The sequence below is a fragment of the Pantherophis guttatus genome, chromosome 2 (assembly GCF_059756535.1).
Source record: "Pantherophis guttatus breed Tessera chromosome 2, ASM5975653v1, whole genome shotgun sequence".
Taxonomy (NCBI): Eukaryota; Metazoa; Chordata; class Lepidosauria; order Squamata; family Colubridae; genus Pantherophis; species Pantherophis guttatus.
Window position 1 is genome coordinate 112,785,110 of NC_142064.1, and position 27,665 is coordinate 112,812,774.

Consider the following 27,665-nt stretch of genomic DNA (forward strand, 5'->3'; position numbering starts at 1 on the left):
TTCAATTTCTCCCCTTGGGATGCCACTTATAGGGCATTACATGCCAAAACAACTAGACACAGGGATAGTTTTTTTCCCTCGTTCAGCTCACTCTGCTGTACACCTAATGGTCACGGTATTGTCTTACGTCTAAGTATATTTATCCATGTTGTATGGCTGTAGTATTATTATTACCCTTCTAGTCCTCTCTACTACTCCCTTTTATTGGTATCATTATTATGATTATTATTACCCTGTTGCTTTGTATGTACACTGAGAACTTCTGCACCAGAGACAAATTCCTTGTGTGTATTGGTCAAATAAAGTTTTCTAACAGGGTTAGAAAGACAGATGCCTGGGTAATCAAGAACAAGGAAGTATAGCAGGGAAAATGAAAGAATTCACATTGTCTCATGCATTTAGAAAGTTAAAATGAACTTCTACCCTCTGCTTTTTATATGAAAAGGATCAACAAAACCTAATTTGACGTGCTTTTATGAAATAGAGGAGGAAACTGCAGAGAGTTAAAGAAACATCAAGCAAATATTCTAAAAGATCAAAACATTTTCTTCCCATTTTCTTGGGACAATATTCCTAAGTAATTACCCACATTTATTGAGTTTGGTTTCAGAGCCATATTTGGTCTTTGGGGCACTGACAACAGCTCTGAATGCATTTTTTTTTTAAATCTTGGCAGAAGCAGACAACATACTGGCAATTTCAGCCTGAACAGGGTTTATTGCATCATACACAGCAAACAAAGAGTGATCTAATCTACACAGAAAGTCACAGAGCAAGTGACACCCATCCTTGTGATAGAATGTTAGGATGGGTGGCAAAACCATTCAAATTTAGGCTCAATAGGTACAGTTGTGTACAGATTTTATAAATTCTGAGAAATAATCTGGATTATTTAGATGGGGAACTAGATAAATTTTCCTTCTCTCCTTCAGAAGCCTTAAGGTCACATCTCCATAGATGAACCCACTCTTCTCATATAGCTGAGAGATAAAAGGCAGGGAAACAGGAGCTAGGCAGTGACTTCAGTTCACTAAGTTCCTGTGTACTCTGCACAGGGAGGTGGAATAGATCCACAAATGGTCATTGTTTTCCTGAGTTCTGCAAAACTGATGGACATAAAATGTGGGACTGGCTCATGCAGAAGACCAGTAACTAGGAAGCACTTTTAATAGCCAAGGAGGCTGAAGCACAGCAGGATCTAAGGAAGATAGGGCTACACAGAATGCAATCACAGCTTCCCATCCTTCTTTCTGTAGCGAGTGCGACGTTTGGTCTTGGCCTCAATGATTTGCTGAGATTGACGCTTCAGAGCTGCCCTTGTCACCACATCAGCATCCTCCTCCCCACTGTCCTCCTCATCTGCAAATAGATAAATAAATAGACCAAAAATATCACAGCGCCATAAGCCAAGGAAGATTATCCACCATGACAGGAGAATATGGTAGATGAGTTGTAAAATCTGTCATAAAACAAAGGTTAGAGTCAGAAAACCAGAACTCTATAACTGTCTTATAACTAAGGGAGATAATGTATCTGTGAAGCCAAAGCCGTGAGTTCAAGGTCACTAAGGCTGTACACAGGAGTCATAAAGGTAAATTAATAGAGACCATAACCAACTGGTGTGATAAATTTGGACAATCAATTTTCAGATTAAAAATAAAGAAACTAAAATTAGCATGCTGTCTACCTTATGTAATATACTCATCATGTGCGGTTTTGCAAAATTTTATGGATTTTTTTTCACATTGTGGAAAAGCCAAAAAGAAATGCTAAGGTACTATTCCTAGCACTGAAAATGAGACCATCCAAAGTAATAAGGTTGGGGCAGTCAACAATTATATTAAATGTATAAATAAAAGAAATTCCACAGAATCTTGGCATAATTAAGATCATAAACAGTCCACAGTCATAAAAAAACAGTAACTTTAACTGCTGTACTCCCACCACCTGTTGAATCCCTGGATACAGAGCCACAGAAAAGGCAGCATATAGTTTTTGTTCTGTGGCCACACTGACCTCCTAATACAGGGGTGTCAAACTCAATTTCATGAGGGCCGCATCAGGGTTGTTTGACCTTGGAGGGGGCCAGGGGTGTGTGGCCAGGGTGGGCATGGCCAGCTCAATGTTACTTATGTCAGGGACACCTATGGGGGCCCAAGTGTTCTGCCAGCAAAAATGGAGCATCTGAGCTACGTTTTCACTGGCAGCGGCAATGCGGGCCAGTCCTTCACTGTTCCTAGGGCGGCCCCGCCAGATGTAAGCACCCTGTGGGCCGGATCCGCCCCACGGGTCTTGAGTTTGACACCCTTGTCCTAATCCCTGTCTAGACTTGTTTACTTACCATAATACATATCCTGCTTCTGTGCAATGGGAAGTTTCACTCTGGTATTGAAGGCAGGCAATCTCCTCTCAAGTTTAGAATGAAACTGCAACAACACAACTGCACTTTAGATTATAGACATGGGGGAGGGCAACAACAGCTGGTGCACTGAGGTAGAGCCTAGCAATACTGATAGTTCAGTAACTGTGATCTACATTTTTCTCACCAAATTAATAGTGCTAATTCAGAGGCATTAAAGTTCATGAAACTCTAGAGTATATCCTATTCAAACAAATGAAGATCAGAAAGAAAGAACGACTGGGTAAGGTATTGAGTTTTGAGCTAAAAGCAACATTACAATTCTTTATCAGCCATGTACTTTGGTATTAGCTTACAAGTAGCCTATCACAAAAATATCTATTGACTGATCACAAAACATGATTAATTAGGTCAGTGAAAGATCTAGAAGCTGCATTTGCCTAACATGCTAAACCTAGTTACTTCTAATCTTAATTTGCTTTTGTGATTGTTTTATGCAAACCTAGCCCATTTGATTAATTTATGGTTCACTATATCCTGAAAACTCAGAAAAGGGGTTAAAACTGTGCACATGTTAAATGTGTTATACAAGCATGGCCATTTTTTAAAAAAAAATAAAGTTTGCATGAGAAACTCAAAATCTCACCTGACTGGGCCTGAGATTTAATAAAAAAAAATATATCCTTCAAAACTGGAAAGCTTTCTTGTTAGTGCAAAAATTTCAATCTAAACTTGAGCAACCCAGAGTAGGCCCAGGACCTGTTTCTATCTAGAATTATATGAATCATACATACAGCCAAAGAATGCCTTGAACAGTTTTACCCACTGTTGTAATGTCTACTATGATCACTGACCACCATGAACCTCTATAGAAGCTTGGTGGAAAAGTGTTTTCTTTGATCATTTGTAAACCAAAAAAAATTTGCAAAAATCTAATTCTTCATTCAAAAGAAACTAAACTTCGGAGTATTGTTTTTAAGAATTTAACTGCTTGGTAAATTGGGGAATAGAATCTGTAAGAATCTCTTTAAACTGTGGAGTCCTTGGTGCTGCTGAAGGTTGGCTGTTTGCTCCAGATGTTTTGTTATCAGACTAGGCAACATCTTCATTGCTACTTTCTTTTTTCCATCCACTTCAATAACACTTTTCTTGCACATCTGCAAGAAAATAACTAAGCTCAAAGAGGACCAATGACTCTACAATTCAACCCTGAACTACATACATTCTCTTCTATTAATCCTTATAAAACAATAATCAAATACATTTTTAAGAAAATATAATTCTATGTTGCTCTTTAGCCTGATCTGGACTCACCTCCACTTCTTCAATTCTCCTAAGCAGCTCTGCCTTGTCTCGATCCTTCAAGAATTCTACCAAATATAGCAATTTCTCTTCTGTTTGGTTCATGAGATCAAGAACATATTCACTCGCTTTCTCATCCAACTCCATGGAAGCAAAGCGGCTATCTTCCTAGGAAAAAGAAGCGCTGCTAACTGGCCCGGGTTTCAATATAACACAACAGGAAATTCAGAAATTTGCTAGAAAACTAATCTGCTCAGGGTCATAAAGAGAACCACAACAAAACACCAAATGCATTGCTTTTTAGTTGTTATTGTTTCTAGTAGGGCAACAAATATTAGGGGTCTTTGTGGTGTTTGTTATAAACACTAGCCTCTCCTATCTCTATCTCTTTCATTCCTCCTATCTTCTGTGAAAGGACACAATTAGCTCTCCCTTTTGAAAATGTGGGGAACAGTCATGGTGTTAAATAAACAATGAAAATGGGAAGCCATGGTGGGTATCATGGGTATCAAGCAGCTTAGAGGTATTCTTCATTAGAAAGCTGATAGTCTCAACTCTAGACATAGGCAATTGGTGACTGCAAAAAGTAATCATTTAACACTCACCAGTTTGATATGCTGAACTTTGGAAGCCAAATGTTCAATGCCAGCCTTGGCATTTAACAGAACCCGGTTCACCTTGTTCAGTTCAGCCTGGGTTGCATCACGCCTCTTTTCTTCCTTTTGTAGGTGATCATGTAACTCCTTCATCAGATTCTGAGCTCTAGAGCAAAACAGGAACAGTACTGGACTCAAGAAAGGAACCTATGAACTTCAGCTCCTAACTTTCACTGCTCAGTTTTCTACTTGCTATACATAACTTCATACTGAATAGCAGAAAACAAAGGTTGCCATTCTGTAAATTGGTGGCCAGTATATGCTGCTGATTACTCAGGTTCATATCTCACAGCCAAAGAAAAGCAAGTACTCACCCTACTTTCCGGGCCTCTCCTGAGTACTTAGTATGCTCTAATTCATGTAATAGCGCATCCTTTTCTTCTTTAAGCTGTTCCAAGGATATTTCATTCTCATTCTTCATTTCCTCCAGCTGTTTGAATGTTTCTTCTTGGGCCAGAAAGCAGGCCACAACATCCTATCACATGACCATAAAGTAGGCAAAGCATCATCAACCAATCCAACCTGACTTCTTCCTACTCCACAGGCTAGTCTTTGCATTCAAATCAGAGACAATGTGCTTATATAATATACCTCTTAGGGAAGCCTGCAAATATTGTTAATCAAATCTAACATATTCATCTTATTTAAAAAACAAGAAGTCCAAGAAAACTCCAAAACCAACATAGCTCTTTGGATTTATATGGCTTTTAATAACAGACTAGTCTTCAATTTACAGTTTAACAACTAAGTTGAAAGGGGAGCAATCTACAACATAGAACTATATGATGCAGATCTGAGAAAGATGGCTGTAGGAAAGGATAATGGGAGGACTCTGGCAGTATCAAGAGCAAGCTCAACAAAGGGCATCATTTCGGTTTAATATCATTGCATTCTGATGGGAAGATCCTAATGACCTAGGAATGAAAAGGCATCTAGGAGCAAGAAGAGGGTTTCTTAGTGTGACTGGTTTGGGTTTTTAGTGATTTTCTTTTTATTTATTTATTTAAATTTATATACTGCCCTTCTCCCAAAGGACTCAGGGCAGTGGACAGCCAGAGGTAAACACACAGAATACAAAAATTTAAGAACAGTTTAAAAAACATATTAAACAATTTTGGCCCAACAATTAAAATACCCCTTTTAAAATTCAAATTCAAATTAAGCAATTGGAGAAGTTAGGCCAGCCTGGCTTGCTGAAATAAAAAAGTCTTGCAGGCCCAGCAGAAAGTATGTAAATCCGGAATCCTCCGTATCTCCGGGGGGAGCTCGTTCCAGAGGGCAGGTGCTCCCACAGAGAAAGCTCTCCCCCTGGGGGCTGCCAGTCGACATTGTTTGACCAACGGCACCCTGAGGAGCCCCTCTCTGTGGGAGCATACTGGCCGGTGGGAGGCTCTCGGTGGCAGAAGGCGGTCTCGTAGGTACCAGGTCCTAAGCCATGGAGCGCTCTAAAGGTGGTCACCAACACCTTGAATCGCACCCGGAGGACCACTGGAAGCCAGTGCAGCTCGCGCAGGAGAGGTGTTACATGGGAGCACCATGACGCTCCCACAACCACCCGCACGGCTACATTCTGGACCAGTTGGAGCCTCCGGGTGCTCTTCAAGGGGAGCCCCATGTAGAGAGCACTCAATTTTGATTTTGATTTTGACAGATCAAATCCATTTGAGATTGGCTCATAGAACAGTTTGGGAAAAAACCACAAGGGTTGAGACTTTTCAGTGTGTGTCTTGTTCAGAAGTCCAGTCTCACCATAAGTCACATATTCTGAGCACTGTTGGAGATTTTCATACTGTATTAATTCTATTAGTACACTGAGTAGGTGGATGACTATGAGAATGGGAAGGACAAGTACCAGGCATAAGTAAACCTCCAATGCTACAAGGCCAATGCGATAGGAAAAATTAACCCCTTCTCTAGAATAATGGAAAAAACCCCACCAATTTTGTTGAAAAAAATTAAGACCCTAAATGGATTGATGGCCCTAAATGTACTACTATGTTTCCAAATTGAAAGACTAGTGGCAGCTGATGCATGGAGTAGTAGGGCTGTTTTTTAGTCACACATGAATGTACTCTAAGCAGCTCTTGATTGTTGATGTCAAGTGTGCCTTGGTAGGGAATGATAATGGGATGGGATGGAGTTGCTACAAACAGGGCTGAAAGAGTACAGGTCAGAATTGAACTTTATAACTAGCCCTTCTGATTGAGAAACAAAAAAGGCAGACAGCTAAAATTATTTCAGCCTGGATCACCTTTTGCGTACATTTGATTTATTTTCTGGCTTTTTTCTCCTACTGATTTTGATTCATTCCTCCTGAGCTACCTTAAACTCTATAATGTAAACTCCTGGTGGTGGGTGGATCTGCTTGATTATTCTTCATTGACTGATCCAACAATTAAATTTGGGTTACTGTGCATATGGAACAGATTCTTTTTCCTGGCTTCAACGGTCCAAAAAACAAATATCTAAGGACTACATTGCTTACAGTATAAGCAAATATGACCGAACAGGTCATATTACTGGATCAGAGTAAAGACCTACCTAGATCAATATTCTGTATTTACCACACCAAGAGATATCAATGGGAATTTCACAAGTAAGACAAGAATGTTCATTCTATCTTTTTGGCTTCCTTTACTACTTGTTTGCATTTTAGTAAAAGTTTTATTTAGTTTTGTTCTCATTTGGACAAGATTTCTAATTTCTAAAGAAATTTCTTGCTTTAATTTTTTATTATTCATGAATATCCTCTTAGATACAATAGTATTTTTTCTTACCTGTTACAAATGTTCAAGTGTTTTGAGAAACCCCTGGTCATTCTAGAAAAACACTGGACCTCTTGATTTCAATTTCAGTTTCTATGTTACCAGTCCCCTACGTTTTGAACAGTCACTTTGTTCAACATAAATTAAACTTGATGTCACTGTAGACACTATTTTAAATTGTTCCACAGCACTCACATTTTTTGCAGATGTGGATGATATTTAGGATTAAATCCAGGGGCATTTCTCCTCCATTAAATTTCCATCTGTTCTACAATTCTAAAAGGCTTATCAGTCTTTTATCCAATTATATGAGGACTGATTTAAGTCACCAATTACCAGAAAACGCTCTCCTTTGGCTAGCTCTCCAATTTCATTTTCTAATATATGAGTACCTTGAGAATTTTGGTCAGAGGAATGACCAAAATGACATTGTTATCTACAGCACCCCCATGGAAAATTTTCCCTTCTGGGGTTTCTTGTTTGTCTGACATGCTGTTTGTGATTTACAGAACAGTACTCTCTGAATGTGCTCTTCCCTTTTCTTCTAATAGGGTTTCTAGAAGTACAACCACACTCTTCCACCATGTATGTTTGGCCATTTTATCCACTTCTTCATAAAAACCAAATATTCCAAATTCTCCATTCTGCACAGAGCTGAATGGGAAGCCAAAACCCCACACTTTAGGAAGGAATTAGAAAGGATTTGCAGCACACAATACATAAAGCTCTTACATTAGCCTCAGTGACCCCAGTGGCTGCTCGGACTTTGTCAAAGTTTTCAGATGCGGTGAGCACAGCCTGTTTGGTTTTTAAGATGTTTGATTTCTTAAATTGAGGTTCTCTAAGCAGATCTTCAGTTCCAAATGGGATACGATCCTTCTGGGAGTGCTGGAACACATAAAATACACATGGGCCATGAAAACTGTTGGTCAGCAAATAACTGTTGCATGACTTTTTTGATTCCACTTTTATATATACATATCAAAGCATAGAATGTGGTAGTGGAAACCAAATTCATAATAAACATCTCAGTTTTCAGTTAAAATACAAGACTATTTCTGGTCTTCTAGCATAGCCTGAAATCTGTCAAGCACACATATTTTTCCAGATGGAAATTTTTCAGCTGTCCATTCAAGACAATATGCTACCGTTTCAAATGGAAGGCATTGTTATTTGGAATAAGCTATGTACAATTCTGTGAATAAAGTGGATTTCCCCCAAAGTGTTGAGGATTAGATGTTCACACATTAGAATTGATTGATGTCAAATTTTAATTGTTAATGTTTTAATATTTTAATAGATTGAGTTTTATAGTTTTAAAATGATTTTATATATCTTTTAAGTTTTGATTGGGAGTCACTTAGAGTTGGTTGTGAAATAGGCTGTTATATAAATATAAATAAATAAATAAATAAATAAATAGGTAGATTGACTATGGCTTGGTTCACATTATATTGTAAAATATAATATGGCTTGCTTGGTTTAATATATTATCTAGCCACTATGATCTGAAAACTATAGTTTATGACAGGATGATGTGGGCACTCAGTATTTATAACATATTTAATGAACCAAGATTAAAACAAGCCATGGTTTTAGGAAAAATCATGAATCCAATCTGTATATTGGGAAAGGGACAAGAGTTTCCAAAATGAGAGAATGACTTTCGTGCCTCATTACGTACATTATTTCTTAGCTCCAGAAATGTATAAAAATTAAGTAGATATATACAAAATACACTTTGCATGCAATTAGTAAGGGTTATATAACTCAGCCAATGGACAATTGTTTAGGATTTATTGAAACACTTTAGTGTGATTTAGACACTGGTGTTGGAAAAGTGTGCTGCAATCCTAGTAAAAAAGGGAGGGGCATATTATTATCATCAGTTTTTAAAATCCAGTTTGAATTTATTTAAAATTTCAGTATTAGAGTCATGAAGCCTAATTAATCTAATCTAATCTAATCTAATCTAATCTAATCTAATCTAATCTAATCTAATCTATTTATCCAACAGAATCTAATCTAATCTATTTATCCAACAGAACTCACGCATCCCAAATAATGGGGGAATTTTGCATTTTGTACACATCCTAGAGTTTTCTGAATAGTTTTTATCCCAGACCTACAATTGCACTCAACAATGAACTAAAGGGCCACCATCAGTGAGCTGTTGGACAGCATTACTTGATCTATTGTGTGGATGTTTGGGTGGTTTAGGGGTGGGGAATTTGTGATGGGTAGAGGTGTGTTTGGGGATTGTTATGTGTGTTGGACCTGGTCTTTGGGTGTTAAGTGAATTTTGTTGTATGTGTAAACTGTGTATACACGTACAATGACAATAAAGTTTTTTTTTTAAAATTTTTTTTGATTTATATGCCGCCCTTCTCCGGAGACTCAGGGCGGCTTACAATGCGTTAAGCAATAGCCTTCATACTTTTGTATATTTATACAAAGTCAGCTTATTGCCCCCACAAACTGGGTCCTCATTTCACCTACCTTAGAAAGGATGGAAGGCTGAGTCAACCTTGAGCCTGGTAAGATTCGAACCAGCAGTAAATTGCAGGCAGCTGTGTTAATAACAGGGTGCGTAGACCACTGTACTATCAAGGCTCTTTTTATTATTATTTTATTATTAATATTTGATTTGAGATGGTCAGAATGTAAATCTTATAAACAGATAAATAAACCTTTTATTTACTGAGAATAAAAGGTTGCTGCTGCTGGAAATCAGTCAGTGGGATTTCAAAATGTCTTCCAATACAACTGCCAAATAAGCTTGGATGTATTTAAATATCAGCTAAAGTCTAGACCATCTTGATTTAGGAAGGGTAGAGCTCATATCTGCTCTTTGTCTCATGACTCCAACAATAAAGGGTTTTTTTCTCTTTTCTACTCTTCCAGGACTAGTACCCTTTACCTAAACCCTATGCTATATTTTCTATTTCTTTCTCTGCCTTTTGTGCTGCTACTACTGGAAACAAAACAAAAATGCAGATGCAAGCATTTGCCTTTTTCTCATGTGAAAGTGGTTTCTATGAAGAGAATGGTTATGTATAAAGAGAAAGAATTAATTTTAGCACCTGATGGTTTATTTTACAGGTAATTAATTTTAATATATAGGTTTTATTCAATCAACGTTTTTGGTCAGGCTTTTCTTTTAAATGCTACTTCTATCAAGTTTGTATGTTCATATATATATACTGTACATACTATATATAACTGTGTCACTCAGCTACATTTGTATTGATGAGTGAGATATTTACCAGATTAATTTCAATGGAAATTGGTAATTCTAGGTTGACAAAGAAATCTAGGCATCACATAGAACTTTTTCTGCATTTATAATTTTTTTCTATTTTATTTTGGGAAAAGGGCATCTTAACTTTTCCACTTTTTTGGAAAATATGGTACATCTTTACTTTTGTGCATATGCCAGGCAAAACAACCCCTTAGCCAATAATCAAAATGAAAAGAAAAATAAGCAGTCACTTCATGGATAGCAAAAAATGCTACACTACCCGTCTTTCTGCACGCTCATTCTGTGCTCTCTTTTCTTCTGTCATTTTCTTTATGTCTTTCAGTTTCTTATCTCGAATCTTTCTTTCTCGGTAGATGGTTTCTTCTTGAGTCAAAAGCTGCTCCTGCATTGTAAGGGGAAATAAACAGGACATACTGCCTGATCAGCACAGTTCTGCTATTCTTAAAGTTGTTTGAAATGGTCCACTAGATACATCGATGCGATGATAGCACTGGTTTATCCAGACCTGAGAATCCTTTTTAAAAGTTTTGGGGATTAATGGCTATTAGTGTTGATGGCAGTATGACTGCCTCTGAAGGCTATCTGCTGGGTTTCCTTGAGCAATTGGTTGGCAACCGTAAAAACAAATTGCTGGGCTACAATGGTCAGAGATAATCCAGCAAGATACTGCTTAAGTTCTTATTAATCTTTCCCCAACCTGTATGGATTTCCTCATGGAAATCCGCCCCATTTGCTCTATTTACCTTTAATGAAAACTCTGTATATTCCAGGAATTTGTCAAACAGAGAGCTTATTATTAGGCACGCTGTTATGAACATATCAGTTGTTATTTCCTGTTTGTTTTAGCAGGAGTTTTTCCTAATATGATTCTTCTAAGATGCCTCCAGATTAAATCATAACTTATTTAAAAGCTTGAAAAAAAATATGGAAATCATATGTCTGTATACATATAATTAATTCTGCAAAATTATGATTCCAGGTATATAACTAATAAGATAGATCTCCTTACAGGGGCTTATCTTGGTACATCTCCTGACATTCACCTACACACTCCTGAATTTCTATATACCATGCCATTTCTCTCATATACCTTTGGCAATGTGGCTCCATCTATTGCAGCTCTGATCTTTCCTTACAACTGCAAATGGAGCAGTCTGGATATACCAGAAACCAATAGTACCTTATCTGAATTAGATCCTAAGCTATGGTTGTGATACTGAACTAGAGCATTGCATATTCTCTTCCATTGCTGATACCTCAACTCTTACTTAATACTGTGCTTATCCCATTCCCCTACCCTAGCAACGTTGCGAGCATGTTGTGCATCAGTGTTCACGCTTTCCAGTTCTTGGAGCTCATGGCGTAGACGTAAAATTTCCGCTTCCAGGGCATCCAGCTTGTTCTGAAAGTGCAAGCTTTCCTCCTGGAAAGGGGATGAAAATTTCAGAGTGAATGATAGAACAATCAACTTTAATGTTCCTACATTTTCCATGGGCCATAAAGTTACAGGTGTTGCAGATACAACAAAATTATTGAGTATATAAATTCCTAACCTGTCCATAATCCAGATATTAACAGGTCAGAGATTAGATACCTCCTCCTCAGGAAACCCATGAGCAAAAGCTGTCATGTTGCTTTTTGATCACTGCAAATTGAATAGCACTACACTAGCAGTGGCTAAAACGTATCTTCTTTCTTTCAAGATTGTGGGGAATGCCTAGAGTTGTGTATCCTGTTTTGAAATAATCTATTTTGATGAAGGCATCATACCTGCATATGTGCTTTTAGCTTCTTATACATGTTGGTGATGCGTACAGCCTCCTCAGTCTTGAATCGGGCCTTTTCCAAACGGTTCTCCAGTGTTCGCAGAGTCTGGATGCAAAGAGCAGCAAACTAAGATAGCAGCTGAGCCAAGGATATTGAAAAGCCTATAAAACTCCATCCAATTCAATTTGATCCCTGTTGTAAAGTGCTATATAGTTGCTGAAAGGTGAGCAATTTAATTGCTTTACAGTAGCTCAATACCCCAAAGAGTCCAATTTTCCTTCTCAGTATTTTTCACATTGTGGAAAAACAACACATCACGTCTGGAGTCACTCCATATAGCCACAATACTAATAGTCTGGTCCAATGTCTGGGGAAAGAAACAGATCTCCAGTATCTTACAAATGATTAGCAGGATCAGGACTCAAGGGATATTTTGTGCCATGGGGGAATGCTGCAACATTCCTTCCTTCTATTAGGTATAATGGTTTAACAGAAGGGTTGTAAATATGCCTACTCTATCAGACCTCTTGAGATGAAAATAAATTACTGGAGACATGTGGTCCTGTCCCTTTATATATAGTAATCAGCACATTGACTTGGAAGCCCACCGAGAACTAGTGAAGCTCACAAAGTAGATGCATTACACCGGTATACCAAAGTGCATTCAAAACCACTCTTGCTGCTGCTACTGGCTGTAGCTTACAGATGATCTTCAAGAGGAGAGAGATAAGAAGATATGAGTAACAGTGAGGAAGACCTCCTAGTCTAGGAATGGAACGTCCACATTAATCACAGTATTATTGAAGAAAAGTTTTCCAATATTTTTCTGAGTTTGAGGGAATTTACAAGCAAAAGAAATGGAATAGCTTGCCTCCTGGGGATGTGGGTACTCCATCACTGGAGGTTTTCAAAAACAATGTAACAACCATTTGACTGGGATAGTACAAGACTCCTGCCTTGAGCAGGGGGTTTGGACTAAAAGATCTTCAAGATCCCCTCCAGGCTATGATTCTATGAGTCTGTGGTGTTGCCTTCTTGTTAGATTGCATTGTTCTGTTCTTCAAATAGCATGAACTGTAATTTGGTAAAAGTCCAGGATTTCTTATTGGACACTTGGCATCTGGTTATTCTTTTTCCCTTTTTTTCTTTTTTTCTTTTTAAATCAAGTTTTATTGATTTTTTTTTCTTTCCCCCCCACTCAGCTGCATATTTTATGAACAGAGTATTGGCCATATCATATCTTATACAACTTATCACATGCAAATACATTTTACTTAGTTACAATTTCTGCCAAGATCATCTTTTTCCATATTTTTAAATCATATCTTAATATTTCTATGTTTATTTATATAAACAACATCTTTATTCGCCCTCAAATTCTAATTTCTCCATTTTTACTCATATTTATTCTTTTTTACTTTTTAATAATCCATTCTTTATCCTAATACATTTACACATGTTTAAGGTTGCCTTTCTTCCATTTCATCTTTTTTACTGTACAGCAATCTTTCTTCTCATTCTCTTCCGTCTCCCTCCCTTCTTTTATCCTTCCTACTTTCTTCTTTTCTCCTCTCCTATTTTCCCTACTTCCCCTTCCTTTCTCCCCCTCCTCCTCTCTTTCTCCCTATCTAACCTTCTCTCCTAGTCTTATTTCCCCTCCCTCCCTTCCTCCCCTCTTCCCTTCCTTCCATCCCTCTACTCCTTCTTTCGTCTCTCTCTATTGCTGTATTCATTTTTAATTTACTATTTTCCACTATGGTGTCCAGGCAACCCTGACTTTTCCTCCATTTATTAAATATATTTCTCAGAATTCCCCTCCTCTTTTTAATTATTAGCAATATATTTCAACTTATTTCATTTTTACCTTAAAGACTTTGCTGAGTTGGCCTTCCAAGCCTTAATCTATTTTACCTTTAATAATATCTTTCTTTTTTACTTCTTACTTATATTTCATTTCATTCTTACTTACATCATTTACTAACATTTCAATTTTATTCAGTTTTTCAGTTTTTCATCTTAATTTCAATTAATTTCTTTGTTCGTCTCCATCTTTAACACACTCTTCTTTACCATCCACTATTATTTCTCTCCAATCTATACTTCTTCAGACAACAAAACATATAACCCATTCTGTCTTTCATATTACATCTACTGTTCTATTTTACATTAAAATCTTTCTTTTTTCCTTCTTGCCCACATTTCATTTCATCCTTACTTATATCCCTTTTATAATAATCTATATTTTTCTTCTAACTTACTTTTTACATAGTTTCTACTACTAATATTCTTCTCTTAAATCAACATACTGATATTTTAATTTCCTTTCTACTATCCCCTTTTTAACCATTTTCTTTTAATCTCTCCACAATTCCATAATTTCCTCCCTTTTTCCCATTCTCTTATCTTCTTCTTTTTCTTATATCTCCCTTTCTGCCTCCTTTCTCTAATTTTTACTCTTAACTTTCCCTCTCTATATTTCCCCATTTCCTTCTCTTCTCTTCTTTTCTCTTCTTCTTTTTTGAGAGATATTTCCCCTTATCCATTTTCATACTTTCACTGTCAATCCCAGTGTAATCATCTGTATCTTTATTTTCAATCATTTCCTTTTCAGTCTTGTCTTCTTGCTTCTCTTGCTTCCCGTTCATATTTTCTTTCATTTTTTTTACATTCTAACCAGTCCTCCACTTTTTTATTTCCCTTAAATGCTTCGCTTATCTTTTGAAACATCTCCCTTAGTTTCTCATATTCATCCTCCCAATTCTCCATGTTATTAATTTAAAGGGCAAGAGGTTTTAAATTTATTATTTTTTTTACATATATTTCAAATTCAAGTCCATATATTACATTTTTCAATGTATATAACTTCAATTGTATGACAGGTGATACGTAAAATGCTCTTGGGCATTTTATTTATTTTGAGCATCCCAAAAGAATAATGATTGATTTGTTTGTGGTCACAGTTCATTCTTTAGAGATGCTTTTGTTACCTAATGAATAATTTAATCATCTCAGTATTTCAGTCTGGTAACACGTTAAATAGCAACTGTATATGACCAAAAAGACATTTTATCAAAATTTAAAAGAAGTAAAAAAACCCACAGCATTATACAAATTGATTATAAATGGAAGACAGCAATATCTGGAGCCAACTCTATAAAATCCAAATATATAAACACCTGAAACTCTTAAGCTATTTATAACTTCCAGTGAAAGACATCTGTCTGTTTTTAAAATGCCATTTTTTTCTTTAAGTTATAATTTTGCTTTTCTTTCCCACATACAAACACACACACATAGCTTCAGAAAAGAATCATACCATAGAAATACTTGTCAGAACTTCTAGGATAGTACCTTGTTGTATTCCAATTTAACCCTATAACATATGGCCTCTTATGTGAGTATAATGCTAGAAACCCAGGGATCTTCTCTACTCAAAACATGTATCGTTTCTTTGAATTATGGGCTCTTCCCTGGAGCTGTTGTTTATTATAAGCTAAAATGTAAAGAGCTAGTGATTATAATGTGGTGCATGAACGGAGTTAACAGCATGTATCTATGTAGGATTCTTCTTTATTTTCAGATGAGCAATAATTCAAATTAAAGTAGCCGAACATTCAAAATGGCAGAACATCTCTATGGAAAGACAAAGAAACCTGGTATAGAAATGAACAGTAAAGATCCAAAAGACTAAATTTTTGTCCATTGCTTGGAAATCTAACCATGTTACTCCTTCCTCATCTCTCTCTGCTTTGACCAGCTTATCTGAAATTAGAGTACATAAATCATGTCTACTTTTAATACTTAGATATAAATCTAATAGCTAGAATAAGGACAGGCGTAAGGGAGAAAACAGTAGACTTGTTCTTTGCCTCCCTCTTATGGTATATTTACATAACTTTATAATAATAACCAACAAACTACATATTAAAACTTATAATTAGCAAATACATGCTTGATTTTCATTGTCAAACAGAGGAGGTATTTAGGAAATTTATTTATCAAATTTATATAGGGGTCCGTTTCATAAAAAATTATTCTGGGCGGTGTAATGTAACAAGAGGAAGAGAGAATCATTACTCTCGCCACAATTCCAATCCAAATCAGCCCATCCCTCCTATAACTACCAATTGTCCCATGAGGGCAGCTGCCAATAGTAAAAAATGAGAGCCGATATCTGATAATGTTTGAAATGTCTAAATAGCATAACAGCAAAATAGAAGATATCTTTTAATCATCACTGTATTCCAAGAAGAGGAGTTGCAGGAGGGCAACAATACACTCACTCATCTCTGTTTTAAAGCATGACCCTCATGCTACCTGGATGGCTCTAGATATTGGCTTTGCTCAGAGTGAAGCCATTTTCAAACCTTCATGCACTGATTCCTTTGGTCCCACTTTTGTAAGAAAACAAGGAAGGCTAGGATCCTGGCTCTCAAGCCTTTCCATCCTACTGCAGGATGGAAGGGGAGGGTTCCAAACAGCCTTCAACACAATCTTCCAAGGTTTTATGGCAATGCTTTATTTTAGATAAACAATGAGGAAAGACTGCACCTATTTGAATATTGGGAAGGGGCCCCAGTCCATGTGAGCAATGGAATGGGATAACTCACCATGGTCAACTCGCCATGGCCAACTTGCCACAGCCAACTCAACATGGGCAACTTGTCACAGGACAACTTGCTGCTGGACAATTCAATTTCATTATTTAAAGTAATTTTTAAAATATTTTAATTTTTGCTATTCACTTTTCATTTTGTCCCTCCTTTGGCATCCTTTCTTTAATGATTCTATTCCACTATTTCTTCGATATCATTGTAAATCTTGTCCTGCAGTGAGTTGTCCTACGGTGAGTTGGCATGGCGAGTTGTCCCACAGTGAGTTAGCTTGCCGAATTGTCCATAGCAAGCTGGCTGCAACAAGTTGGCCATGGTGAGTTGGCGATGGCAAGTTGGCTGTGACAACTCTTTCCAAGAGATTCAGACTTCTCTCACCTTGGCTGCCTCAATGTTCCCTTCTTCCATTTCTTGCATATCATTGATTTCTTGTGCCTTAGTACTGTATTGAGTCTGCAGCTCCTCCAGCCTGAGCTTCCTCATCTCCACTTGATGCTTCAAATTGTTTAATTGATTGATTTTCTCGCATAGTCGATGATTGATTATCTGAATAGCACCCTTTATAGTAGTGAGGAAAGGAAACAGTTTAAAGCAATCTGAACAATTGCACAGGCTGTTCATTTACTGGGAAAAGGAGGATTTGAATTATAGACAGATAATAATTTTTAATAGATCAGAAAAAGCCTAAATTGAGAAAACTTCCTTCCCATGTTGCAGAAGCATCTTCAGAATCCCATGGTTTTGTCAGAGTGCATGTATAAAAGGAACAGACATTAAATTGCAGACATGCTGGCTCAGGAACTCTGGGAGTTAAGTCCACAAGTCATAAAAGAGCCATAGTCCTCCACTCTGCAGTAGAGGCATGTTAACTTGAGTTAGCCTAGAATTCTCAAACTTCTTTAACTCTGTAATCCCAACTCCCTAAATACCAGTTTTTTTAATCTAGCAATTAATTTCAGAAATGTTTGCATGATCAATTACCTCCCCAGTTTTATTTTTCACAGCTCCTTGTTCAGTTGGATGTTCTTGGAATGCAGCCTTAATTACTTTTTCTTCTCCCTGGAAAAAAAAACAACATCCCAAAACAATTATAGTCATTATATGAAGGTAATCTAAATCCAATTTTTTGAAAAGAGAAATACCATTATTGGCTGGGTTTCGGTATTAATTTTCGTTGAATAAGAATTAGTAGTCTGGTTCATACATAATCCTAAAACATAGTGAATGGGTCCATATAACACACAAGGCCAAAAACAAGTAAATCAGATTATAGGTTTACATAACCTGAAGCCAGCTCATGGGTAAATGGGGGATAAGAGAAGGACATAAGCAACAGACTCTTTTAGAGTTCTGCTGCCTTCCTTCCTTCCTTCTTTCTTAATATAAAAAATGAAGATACAGAAAAAGCTTAAAATACAATTTTCTGATCAATACTGCATACTTATAATAAACCTTGATAGAGCACCATTAGGAAAGAAGCATTTGTGTTATTAAGTGACAAGCAAGCCAATCAGATACAATGGAAAGGGACAGGTTTTTAATAATATTATAAGATGTAACCCTGATTTTTTTTATCACAGAATTTGATATTTGAGATTGTGTGTGTGTGTTTGTGTATGTATATAAGTATATATGTTTATAATATAATATAATATAATATAATATAATATAATATAATATAATATAATATAATATAATATAATATATGCTTATGAAGAAGGCACAGAAGAGGCTGTACTTTCTGAGAATGCTCAGGAAGATAAATCTATCTCAGCATCCACTTCTGCCCTACTATCGCAGCACCATTGAGAGTGTCCTGACATACGGCATTCTTGCTTGGTATGGGAGCAGCTCAATAGCGGACAAAACAGCTCTACAGAGAATCATTAAAACTGCCCAGAATATCATCGGACTCCAGCTACCAGCCCTGGACGACGTCTTCGAATCTCGCTGTTTGAGAAAGTCTTCTCAGAGACTCTTCCCATCCTGCTTACAATCTTTTTGGACTGTTGCCTTCTGGCAGAAGATAGAGAACAATTAAAATTCAGACCACACGTTTTCTGAATAGTTTTTATCCCAGAGCTATAATTGCACTCAACAATGAACATCAGTGAGCTGTTAGAAAGTATTACTTGGTCTGTTGTGTGGATGTTTGGGTTGTTTAGGGGTGGGGAATTGTGGTGGGTGGGAGTGTGTTTGGGGATTGTTATGTGTGTTGAACCTGGTCTTTGGGTGTTAAGTGAATTTTGTTGTATGGATATACTGTGTATACATGTACAATGACAATAAAGCTATTATATATAATATCAATATTATAATATAATATAATATAATATAATATAATATAATATAATATAATATAATATAATATAATATAATATAATATAATATAATAATATAATATAATATAATATAATATAATATAATATAATATAATATAATATAATATAATATAATATAATATATATTATGATATTTCTAAAAATACATTGAATAAAGGCAAATGGCTGTTCCTGTCACTTTTGGAATACAAATGCAGATATACACACAGACGCATAGACACACAGACGCATAGACACACAAAGGCAAAGAGCTGCTACAATATTCCAAAAGTGACAGGAACAGTCACTTGCATTAAGCTACCAGATCTGAGCAGAAAAATACAGACAAATTTCAGATGCCAAGAAAGTTTTTGTGTTCTGATTCTCTTCGTCATTTCATGCTTGTCAGGATCTGATCTGGCATCTGCACATTTATAGTCAATGAAACCAGAAGTTACGGTGCTTGACAAATGAATTTGCCAGTAACATGTTTCAATCTGGCAAAGCTGAAAAACAATTTGCCCTAAAGGGAGGAGGTAGTAAGCATAGCAGACTGTTAGAAAACCCATTTGATGAGGACCCAAATTGTTGGGGGGCAATATGCTGACTCTGTAAACTGCTTAGAGAGGACTGTAAAGCACTATGAAATGATATATAAGTCTAAGTGCTATTGCTATTGAACAGAGCAGCCCAAATGGAATAAGCAGAGAGCTTAAATATGTTTTACCAAGAGAAGATGAGATTAGAGTCACTATACTTTTCTTTTCCAATGTCATACTGTATGAACCCAAAGGGAAGCAATTCCAAAGAAAGGGAAAAGAAGTGGTGATTATGATTTGACAAGGGCTCACTGAGACAGGGCAGTATAAGGCCACAAAGCTCACCGCTAGGAGGTCTGCCAACCTCTGATGCAATTTCTTATTCTCCTGCCTCAACCGCAAAATGGACTCCTTGTTCTTCTTGATGTTCCATTGGGAATTCTCATAGAAAGCTTTACGGTCACCTTCTGTAATGAGCAGAAATGAAACCACTCTGCTGATCAAGTAGTTGCTGGCTCATTGAAAAAAGCCAACAAAGCCAAATAGTTCCAAATTGCCAGGTTGTTAATTTAGAATGAAGTTGTTTAATGTACCACAAAAATGAAGGAATTAATGCTGTAAATCAGAAGTACAATTGTGATGATAGAATTTCTTTCTATATGAATTTATATTTTCTTTATCTGTAGAAACAATTTTGAACTTTGATTTTGCAACAATGTTCATTTCTACGCTTCAAGCCTGAAAACAAGTGAGCTTTTACATAACGTTTTCATAAAAGAAAATAGGAACTTTGTATGGTATGATATTATAAGGCAATCATCCATTGGCCATGGCAGAAATATCTCCCAAGCACTTTCACTAATTCCATATTCCATCAAAAATAAATTAAATTGAATATATTTTGCTAACTTTAGTTAGATTAATACTATTGGAATATTTATATGAATACAGACAATACTGATAAAGGGTTGACTCAGCCTTCCATCCTTCTGAATTCAAAACCTCTTTCATAACCTCATTTGAATAGTACCTCATAGAAAAAGCCAGACTAGGTTTATGTTGCAAAAGAAGTGAGGCAGGATCTAGGAAGACCACTTATTCTGTGTAGTGGCTCCGAGGCGAGGACTACTGTCTCCATTAATTTTTTATATTTTCCAATAAAGCTTGATTCTATCAAGCCTGGAAAATCCATACTGAACATTCTTCTCATATCTTCTGATACTTTTCCAATAGAATACCACTGTTTGATCCAGTTCACATGCAAACGATCTGTTATGGTTTTCTTATGAAGACCCTACCTCCCATATGTTGTGTCTTTTTAAAGTTGTCATTCTCCACATGTTAAGCTGATATTTCTTGAACAAACTTTTGTGCTTTTTTGGCCTTCAATGAATGGATCTCATGTATTCTTTCACACAGATTCGTTCACATAAACACATGGCATAAAGTTACACATTATCACTACATCTAACAATGGACTGTATGGTACAGAGCATTATATGCTATGGACCACATTCTAGTATTAATATACCGTACTGATACAAGTTTACAAAGACATTGCACTCCTCACAAGGAATTCAGCTTTTAATATTTAGATTATGGTGTAGTTGTAATTATCCCAGGTTTGGGGAAGGAGCTTTTTTTTTCTTCTATCCAGTTAAGAGGAGGATACTTGAGATCTAATTTTAATGCCAACAACAATGAATGAATGAAGTAAATCTTTTGCTAAGTATTCTGAAACTATGATCAGCACACAATATGTGTAGGCAAACAAGGTGCAATAATTAAAAATTCTCTAAGGCAGTGGTTCTCAACCTTCCTAATGCCACGACCCTTTAATACAGTTCGTCATGTTGTGGTGACCCCCAACCATAAAATTATTCCTAAGATCATTGAAAATATGTGTTTTCCGATGGTCTTAGGCGACCCCTGTGAAAGGGTCGTTCGACCCCCAAAGGGGTCCCGACCCACAGGTTGAGAACCACTGCTCTAAGGGATTAAAAAAGCAAAGAAGTTGGGGAAAAGTTTAAGATGATAGTTGATAGAAGGGCTGAAGGCATTAATGTATGTTTTTTCAGATGTCTTTTTTCTATCTTTGTGTTTGTTCTGTATATTTTTTAATTATTATTTTTTTTGGAGTGTGTGGTCTATTTGGTCTAATTACTCTTACTTCACCCTGGAATTTTACAAGAGCCAAGAGTCATCCTCTAGGCATAATGAGGCTTCTTTCTAAATGCCCATAGTTTTGTAATTTATATTTAGGGGCTGTACTTATCTTGTCCTTTTCCTCTCACCCTCTATATTTTCAGCACCCCTTACCTAGAAGCTGAATCTTGCTTTGCAGCTCCGATATCTGCTCATGAATAGGGGGTTTTATTCCTTCCAGATGTGTTACTGGCATGGCAGCAGTGACGGTGGTGAGAAGGTGGAGTCAGAAAAGATTAGTTGGACGGGAGAGAAAACACCAGCGTGCTTCAACCCGGGCTTCCTGAGATAACAGTAGGCAGAGCCTGTCGGGTGCAGAGGGCTAAACAGGGGATGCACTGAGAAGGAAAATGAAGTTACCACACGCATACAGACACGTTTGACAGCAAATGGTGCTTCGGCTTGAGAAGTCTTAGAGCCCTCTCCCGTTGGCCTTCCACAAAGGCCACTGCCGCTCATCCAGGCTTTCCCCGCGCCCTTTGTCGGTGGCCGCAGCTCACTTGCCCATCAGCATCCCTACGCCTAGATGGGTCTCCATGACAACCACTTCCGACGCAAAGCGCTTATTGGTGGAAGGAGCGAGTTCTGCAGGGCACGATGGGAAAAAGGTCAAATTCTCCTTGCACCTGCCGGAAGTGAGGCCGGAAGTACCCTTCGTAATCCTCACACGGGGGATAATAAAATCCAAATTTATTATTAATTTGTCACGCAGGAGATGAAATGGAAACATTTCATTGTCCACGTGGAACAAGCAACAAATAAAAGCGAACTGCGGCTAAATCCTTGGCCAATCGTGTGGCATTGGCAGCATGGATGGAAAGGAAAGCACTTCCGCCACTCTTATGATGGTCACCAAGGAAAGTCGAAGTCAAAAACGGCGACTGGGAGAAAAGGGCCGTTTAAAGTCCCCACCCCCTCCGCGCGCTTTGGAGCGGATATTTCATAACTTACTTCCGGTTTCGAGGTGGAGGGGCTTGGGACCTTTTTCCACGAGAGTTTCGGCGGGAGGCGGGTAAGGAGGGCGGCGGGGGTGGTGCATTCACGGGCAGGGGCGCGCCTGTCGGAGGTTGCTGTTGGGGGCAGATTTCCCGGGGAGTGGGGAAACGCGGAGCTCTACTGGGCTTGCCCCTCTGCTTGGCTCTCGGTGTCCTAGTCAGTCGCCACGTAGATAAGAGAGCCCGTTGGGTTAAAACGCAGAGCATGGCATGCACCGCATCGCGTTCAACACCCTGTAAGCTTACCCAGCTTTCCTTAAGCTGCTGCTGTTCTGATAACTTGTTTTGTAGCTTTCACCCTCCGTGGACAGTATGGACAGAATTCTAGTCCAGCACGTCTGGAAGGCTCTACACTAGGAATGGCTGATAATAATTAGCCATTGTTGCCTTTAATGTACGCTCCTCGTTTCAGTGCGAATTAGGTTGAAGGTCTGTCTTTCTGCAAAAAAAAAATATTCAGGTTTTGCATTATTGCTCACTTTTAAAGTTTAGAAAACTTAAAGTGCATTCGACCAACATAGAACAATACTTAATTGTTGATTCTTTGTCCTTTAGGTATAAAGGGCCATATTACTGCAACAGATCAATGAACACTTAATCTTAATTCTTAATAGCAAAGCTCTGGGTGAACTCAACTTTTAACAGAGTGGCTAACGTGAATGAGAAGCATTCACGTTGTTTATTTTTTGCTTTATGTGCCTATGAGGATATTTCAATTTATAAAAACTATGTGGCATATCTCAGCTGATTAAAAAAAAAATTGAGATTTCAGCTTTTTTAATTTTCCAAAACTAGTTTAAATTGAAATTAAAATGCTGAGCTATAGCTTTAGACAAGTTACTGTTTCAAAATGACTCTTTGGGTGGTGCATCCAGGAATTAAGAAGTTTTCAGGACACCGAGCAATAGTTAAACTATTAATTAGGAAGATGGGAAGATAATTAAAGTTTGACATAAGCATTGCATATTTACTAGCTTAATTCTCCAAACGGAAGATTTGTACTTCAAAATGGCAACTGGTAATAGGAAGCAAGTAGAATCTTGACTGTGTTAAGTCATGATCATCATAGCAGAATTTTAAACTCAGAATGTGGGAGGTGCATTTTTCTGATTTGTACAGGTTGCTGCATTTGTGTGGTAGTTTGGAAAACAATAAAGTCTTTTGAGAGGAATTTGGCTCATGCCAGTTTCATGGAATTATTATGCAGGATTTTTATTTTTTTGCAACATTAAGGAAGTGGTTTATCATTAAAAAAATCTGATTTAGCCTATAGCTTCTAGAGTATCTGGTGGTGTTTCATTGAAATATCAGCTGTAGAGATCTGAAATTCTAAAAAGCAATACAATGCTAAAATTCATGTATTGTAAATTTCAACATGTAGGAAGAATACTGCCTATATAAGAGCATTTTCAAGCAAGGTATTGCACAGTAAGGTTGGGAAAGGGAATAATCAACATTTGATTAATATCTGAGGGGGCTCAAAGTTGATCCAGCCTTCCGAGGTCAGTAAAATTAGGACCCAGATTGTTGGGGGCACAATGCTGACATTGTAAACTGCCCAGAGAGTGCTATAAAGGAGGTGTGCAAGTCTAAATGCTATTACTATTTGCAGGAAGCTTGTAGCGCCTGACTATAGTGCTATTGATTCGATTTATTTTAAAGGATAAACTGAAATCTCTCTTTTGAGAGAAAAGAAAAATTCCCCCAGATCCTTTGTCAGCTCTTGGAAGTTGAAGAATATGTGAAGCCATACCCAGTCTCCAGGGACCAGAGCTTATATTTGCCATGGTGGTGACACTTAGTTACTTCTATTCTGGGTATAACAACTTTATCATCTTGCCATAGGAAAAACCATAAAAATGCTTAGTGTTATGATGCTGCCCACATTCTAAGGGCCTTGGTATATTGTGTCCAGAACACGAAACTTTGTTAGCAGCCTTATGGCAGGTGCAATGAGTAATCTGATAGTTGTAGAGGCCATTTGGGAGAGCAGAGAAGCTATCTTAAATGGTTCATGTATATTCTTGTTCAGTTTTGGGATAGTCCTTAATGACACTAATTTGAGATGAGATATTACTATCAGTGGGATTGAGACACATTGGAATAGTTTTAATGTGTTCGGAGTGGTGGTCTAGTAGTAAAGACGTTTGCCTCCCACTTGAAAGGTATAGAGTTCATTCCTAGGTAGTGGCAGATGCTTCCTAGGGCACAAAGAAAAAATATCTGCTGGAACTTTGCATAGGGAACAGATAGGGCATTGACCAGTAAAAGCACAGCTCCATTCAATAACCTGGACCTTACCCTGAATTAGAGGGTTATAAGATCATAAAAAGGGAGAAAGTGATATCAAAACAAGTACAAATCTTGGTCAAGAACACAAGTATTTACCAATTCTGTTAGAAACTGAAAATAAATCTTTGGACTTGCATTTTAGGCACTCAGGAGATCAGCTTCATAGAATTTTTTGACTACAGAGAAAAAATATAAATCACATGTGAGGATCCTACCTGAAACTTGGGTAACTTAATAGTTTTATTTAAAATAAAATTGGATGAGAGGAAGGAATATTCTGCATCTTCCTCCTCCATATATTCATGTTAACAGGAAAGTTTGTTATTTATTTATTTAATTTGTAGGGTCACCCCAACAAGTGGCTCTGGGTGGCAAACATGATTAAAATAAAAAGCAATTATAAATATTGCAAAAATTAAAATCCAAACAACTGTGAAACAGCAAATCAGTAGTACAACTAAGAAGTGGAAGTTTCTAGAGTAACAAGTCCTTTGTTTGCATTTTGTTCCAGGAGTTGCTGGTTTTGAGCTTCCGTTATGCTGCTTCTATATCTTGGACTGCTCTCACTTTCTGGCCTGGCTTATCCTGTGGAAGTGAAGCGTCCAAGAGGGGTCTCCCTAACAAGTGAGTTTTCAAGCGGATAATACAGGTAGTCCTCAACTTACGACCACAATTGGGCCCAAAATTTACGTTGCTAAGTGAAAAATTTGTTAAGTGAGTGTTGCTCCATTTTACAACTTTTCTTGCCGTATTTGTTAAGTGAATCACTGCAGTTGTTAAATTAGTAACACAGTTAAGTGAATCTGGTTTTCCCATTGACTTTGCTTGTCAGAAGGTTGCAAAAGGTGATCACATGACCCCAGGACACTGCAACTGTTATAAATGTGAGCCAGTTGTCAAGTCTCCGAATGTAAATCACATGACCGTGGGAATACTGCAACGGTCATAAGTGTGAAAAATCATCATAACTCACTTTTTTCAGTGATGTAACTTTGAACAGTCATTAAACGAACTGTTGTAAGTTGAGGACTATCTGTAGGTTAGATGACAGATTTGATCTCCTCTTACAATGTATCACTTGGAAAGTTTCATTATTTCTAGCAATCAAAGGTTGGAAATGTGTCTATGTTTTTGCATTATAAATCAAAAGATTGCATCCATGTTGTATAAGGAAACCTCCATAATTCTCCAATGTTTGTTTTCTTGGATTTAAAATGGTGGTATGAGAGAGAAAGGTGGTAATCTGAAGAGAGATTTAAAGCAAATGAGTTACTGAAAAGAAAACAATTTATTGTTTGAAGTTTGTTTAGATGTGCAACTTCCTCTTGCCCTCAATACTGATTTGTGCTAACAATAAGCTACAGAAGTGGAGTGATTACTAATTGCATCCTGCTCAACATTTTGTTTGTCATTTAAAATATAAGTTATATAGACATAAGATATGGAATGACTTAACTAGACATGGAATATTAAATGCTGAATACTTTTCTGAATTGACATATCTTTTTTTCAGTATTTTTTCTTCCTTGAACCCAAGTGTGTGTGTCTGTTGTTTTTAGACCATCACTTCTATGACGAATCAAAATTATTCACTTGTCTTGATGGCTCTGCAACAATATCCTTTGATAGAGTCAATGATGATTACTGTGATTGCAAAGATGGCTCAGATGAGCCAGGTAAGTGTTGCATATTTAAACTTGCCTTATTTGCACATATTGCCTTCCCCATCCCAGCTCTTGTAATTACTGCTCTAAGGATGTTTGCTAGTATTGGATCTCACATCAACCAACATGTATCTCTCTTTTAACGAGGGGCAGTAACTGATCTTGTAATGTTCCCATCCCCATTAATTTTATTAGATTCTTAAGCAGTTAAACACTAATCTCTGAAGATTTTCTAAAAATTTGGTATCCAGACATAAAACCATAATATTTATCATGTAGATGATAGTAAGTGGCTTCCCACTGCAAAATAGGACACAGATGGCCAAGATTAAAAATTATTGTAATTAAAAATTACAAATTTTAAATTAAAAAATTAAAATGAATAAAATGAAATATAATGTATATATCAATTAATAGAAACCAAATCCATTGCTGTTACGAGTCTTATTTTTTAAATCTAGAAGTTCCTAAAAAATCTGCTTCAATTTATGCAAGAGTTTATTTCTTATATATTTCACAGTCATAGCTTTTGGACACCTTATGAATAGCAAGTAAATTGTGATTGCTAGGAGAAATTAAATTAATATAAATTAACCCACACATGCAAGCTCTGTATAGTAGACAGTTTGCATGTGTGGCTTAATTTATGCTTTCTTCTCTTCCCCAGCCCCCTTTCCCCCTTTTGTTTAACATACAACTGTTACGTTTCTTTCCTGTCTTTCTGCACAGGAACTGCTGCATGTCCCAATGGCCGCTTCCATTGTGCCAATGCTGGATATCGTCCTATGTACATCCCCTCTTCCCGCATCAATGACGGGATCTGCGGTAAATATTGCTACTTGTTGTGAAGGAATTGTTTGGCTCTGAACAGTAGACCTCAATGACAGATGCAGATAGATAGATAGATAGATAGATAGATAGATAG

General features: G+C 37.1%; 2 protein-coding genes across 9 annotated transcripts in view; one reads left to right on the plus strand and one right to left on the minus strand.

The window, feature by feature from the left end:
- Positions 1-697: 697 nt before the first annotated feature.
- ODAD3 (outer dynein arm docking complex subunit 3) lies at positions 698-22,211 on the minus strand. Of its 2 annotated transcripts, none has more exons than XR_004594253.3 (13): positions 21,904-22,211; positions 19,930-20,051; positions 17,706-17,783; positions 17,103-17,282; positions 12,115-12,216; positions 11,642-11,767; positions 10,604-10,726; positions 7,815-7,970; positions 4,632-4,792; positions 4,267-4,423; positions 3,674-3,825; positions 2,342-2,426; positions 698-1,359 (listed from the first exon to the last, which is right to left on the minus strand). XR_004594253.3 is itself a non-coding variant. In XM_034434523.3 (13 exons), the coding sequence occupies exons 1-13, from the start codon at positions 21,983-21,985 to the stop codon at positions 1,229-1,231; spliced, it is 1,659 nt and encodes a 552-aa protein (XP_034290414.1). In that variant the 5' UTR covers positions 21,986-22,211; the 3' UTR covers positions 698-1,228. The 2 variants fall into 2 exon arrangements, 1 of the variants encoding a protein (XP_034290414.1); XM_034434523.3 differs by having other exon boundaries at positions 3,674-3,829.
- Positions 22,212-22,584: 373 nt separating this feature from the next.
- The window catches only part of PRKCSH (PRKCSH beta subunit of glucosidase II), a 49,960-nt gene continuing 44,879 nt past the window's right edge, over positions 22,585-27,665 (plus strand). For 2 of the 7 annotated variants that reach the window (XM_087886528.1, XM_034434524.3), the window contains exons 1-4: positions 22,585-22,801; positions 25,588-25,700; positions 26,636-26,752; positions 27,470-27,565. In XM_087886528.1, the coding sequence (XP_087742654.1) occupies positions 25,613-25,700; positions 26,636-26,752; positions 27,470-27,565 (301 nt within the window). In that variant the 5' untranslated portion in view covers positions 22,585-22,801; positions 25,588-25,612. Of the gene's footprint in view, positions 23,021-25,218; positions 25,303-25,587; positions 25,701-26,635; positions 26,753-27,469; positions 27,566-27,665 lie in introns of all 7 variants that reach the window. The other 5 variants (XM_087886529.1, XM_034434526.3, XM_034434525.2 and 2 more) reach the window with 4 other exon arrangements.

Bases quoted from the DNA above. Each gene is read 5' to 3' on its own strand.
- ODAD3 (XM_034434523.3), bottom strand. From the start codon at position 21,985: ATGCCAGTAACACATCTGGAAGGAATAAAACCCCCTATTCATGAGCAG. The intron at 4,424-4,631 runs GTGAGTACTTGC...GTTTTGCTCTAG, and splicing joins GGAGAGGCCCGGAAAGTAGG to AGCTCAGAATCTGATGAAGG. The intron at 3,830-4,266 runs GTGAGTGTTAAA...TCTTTTTCCTAG, and splicing joins AAGTTCAGCATATCAAACTG to GAAGATAGCCGCTTTGCTTC.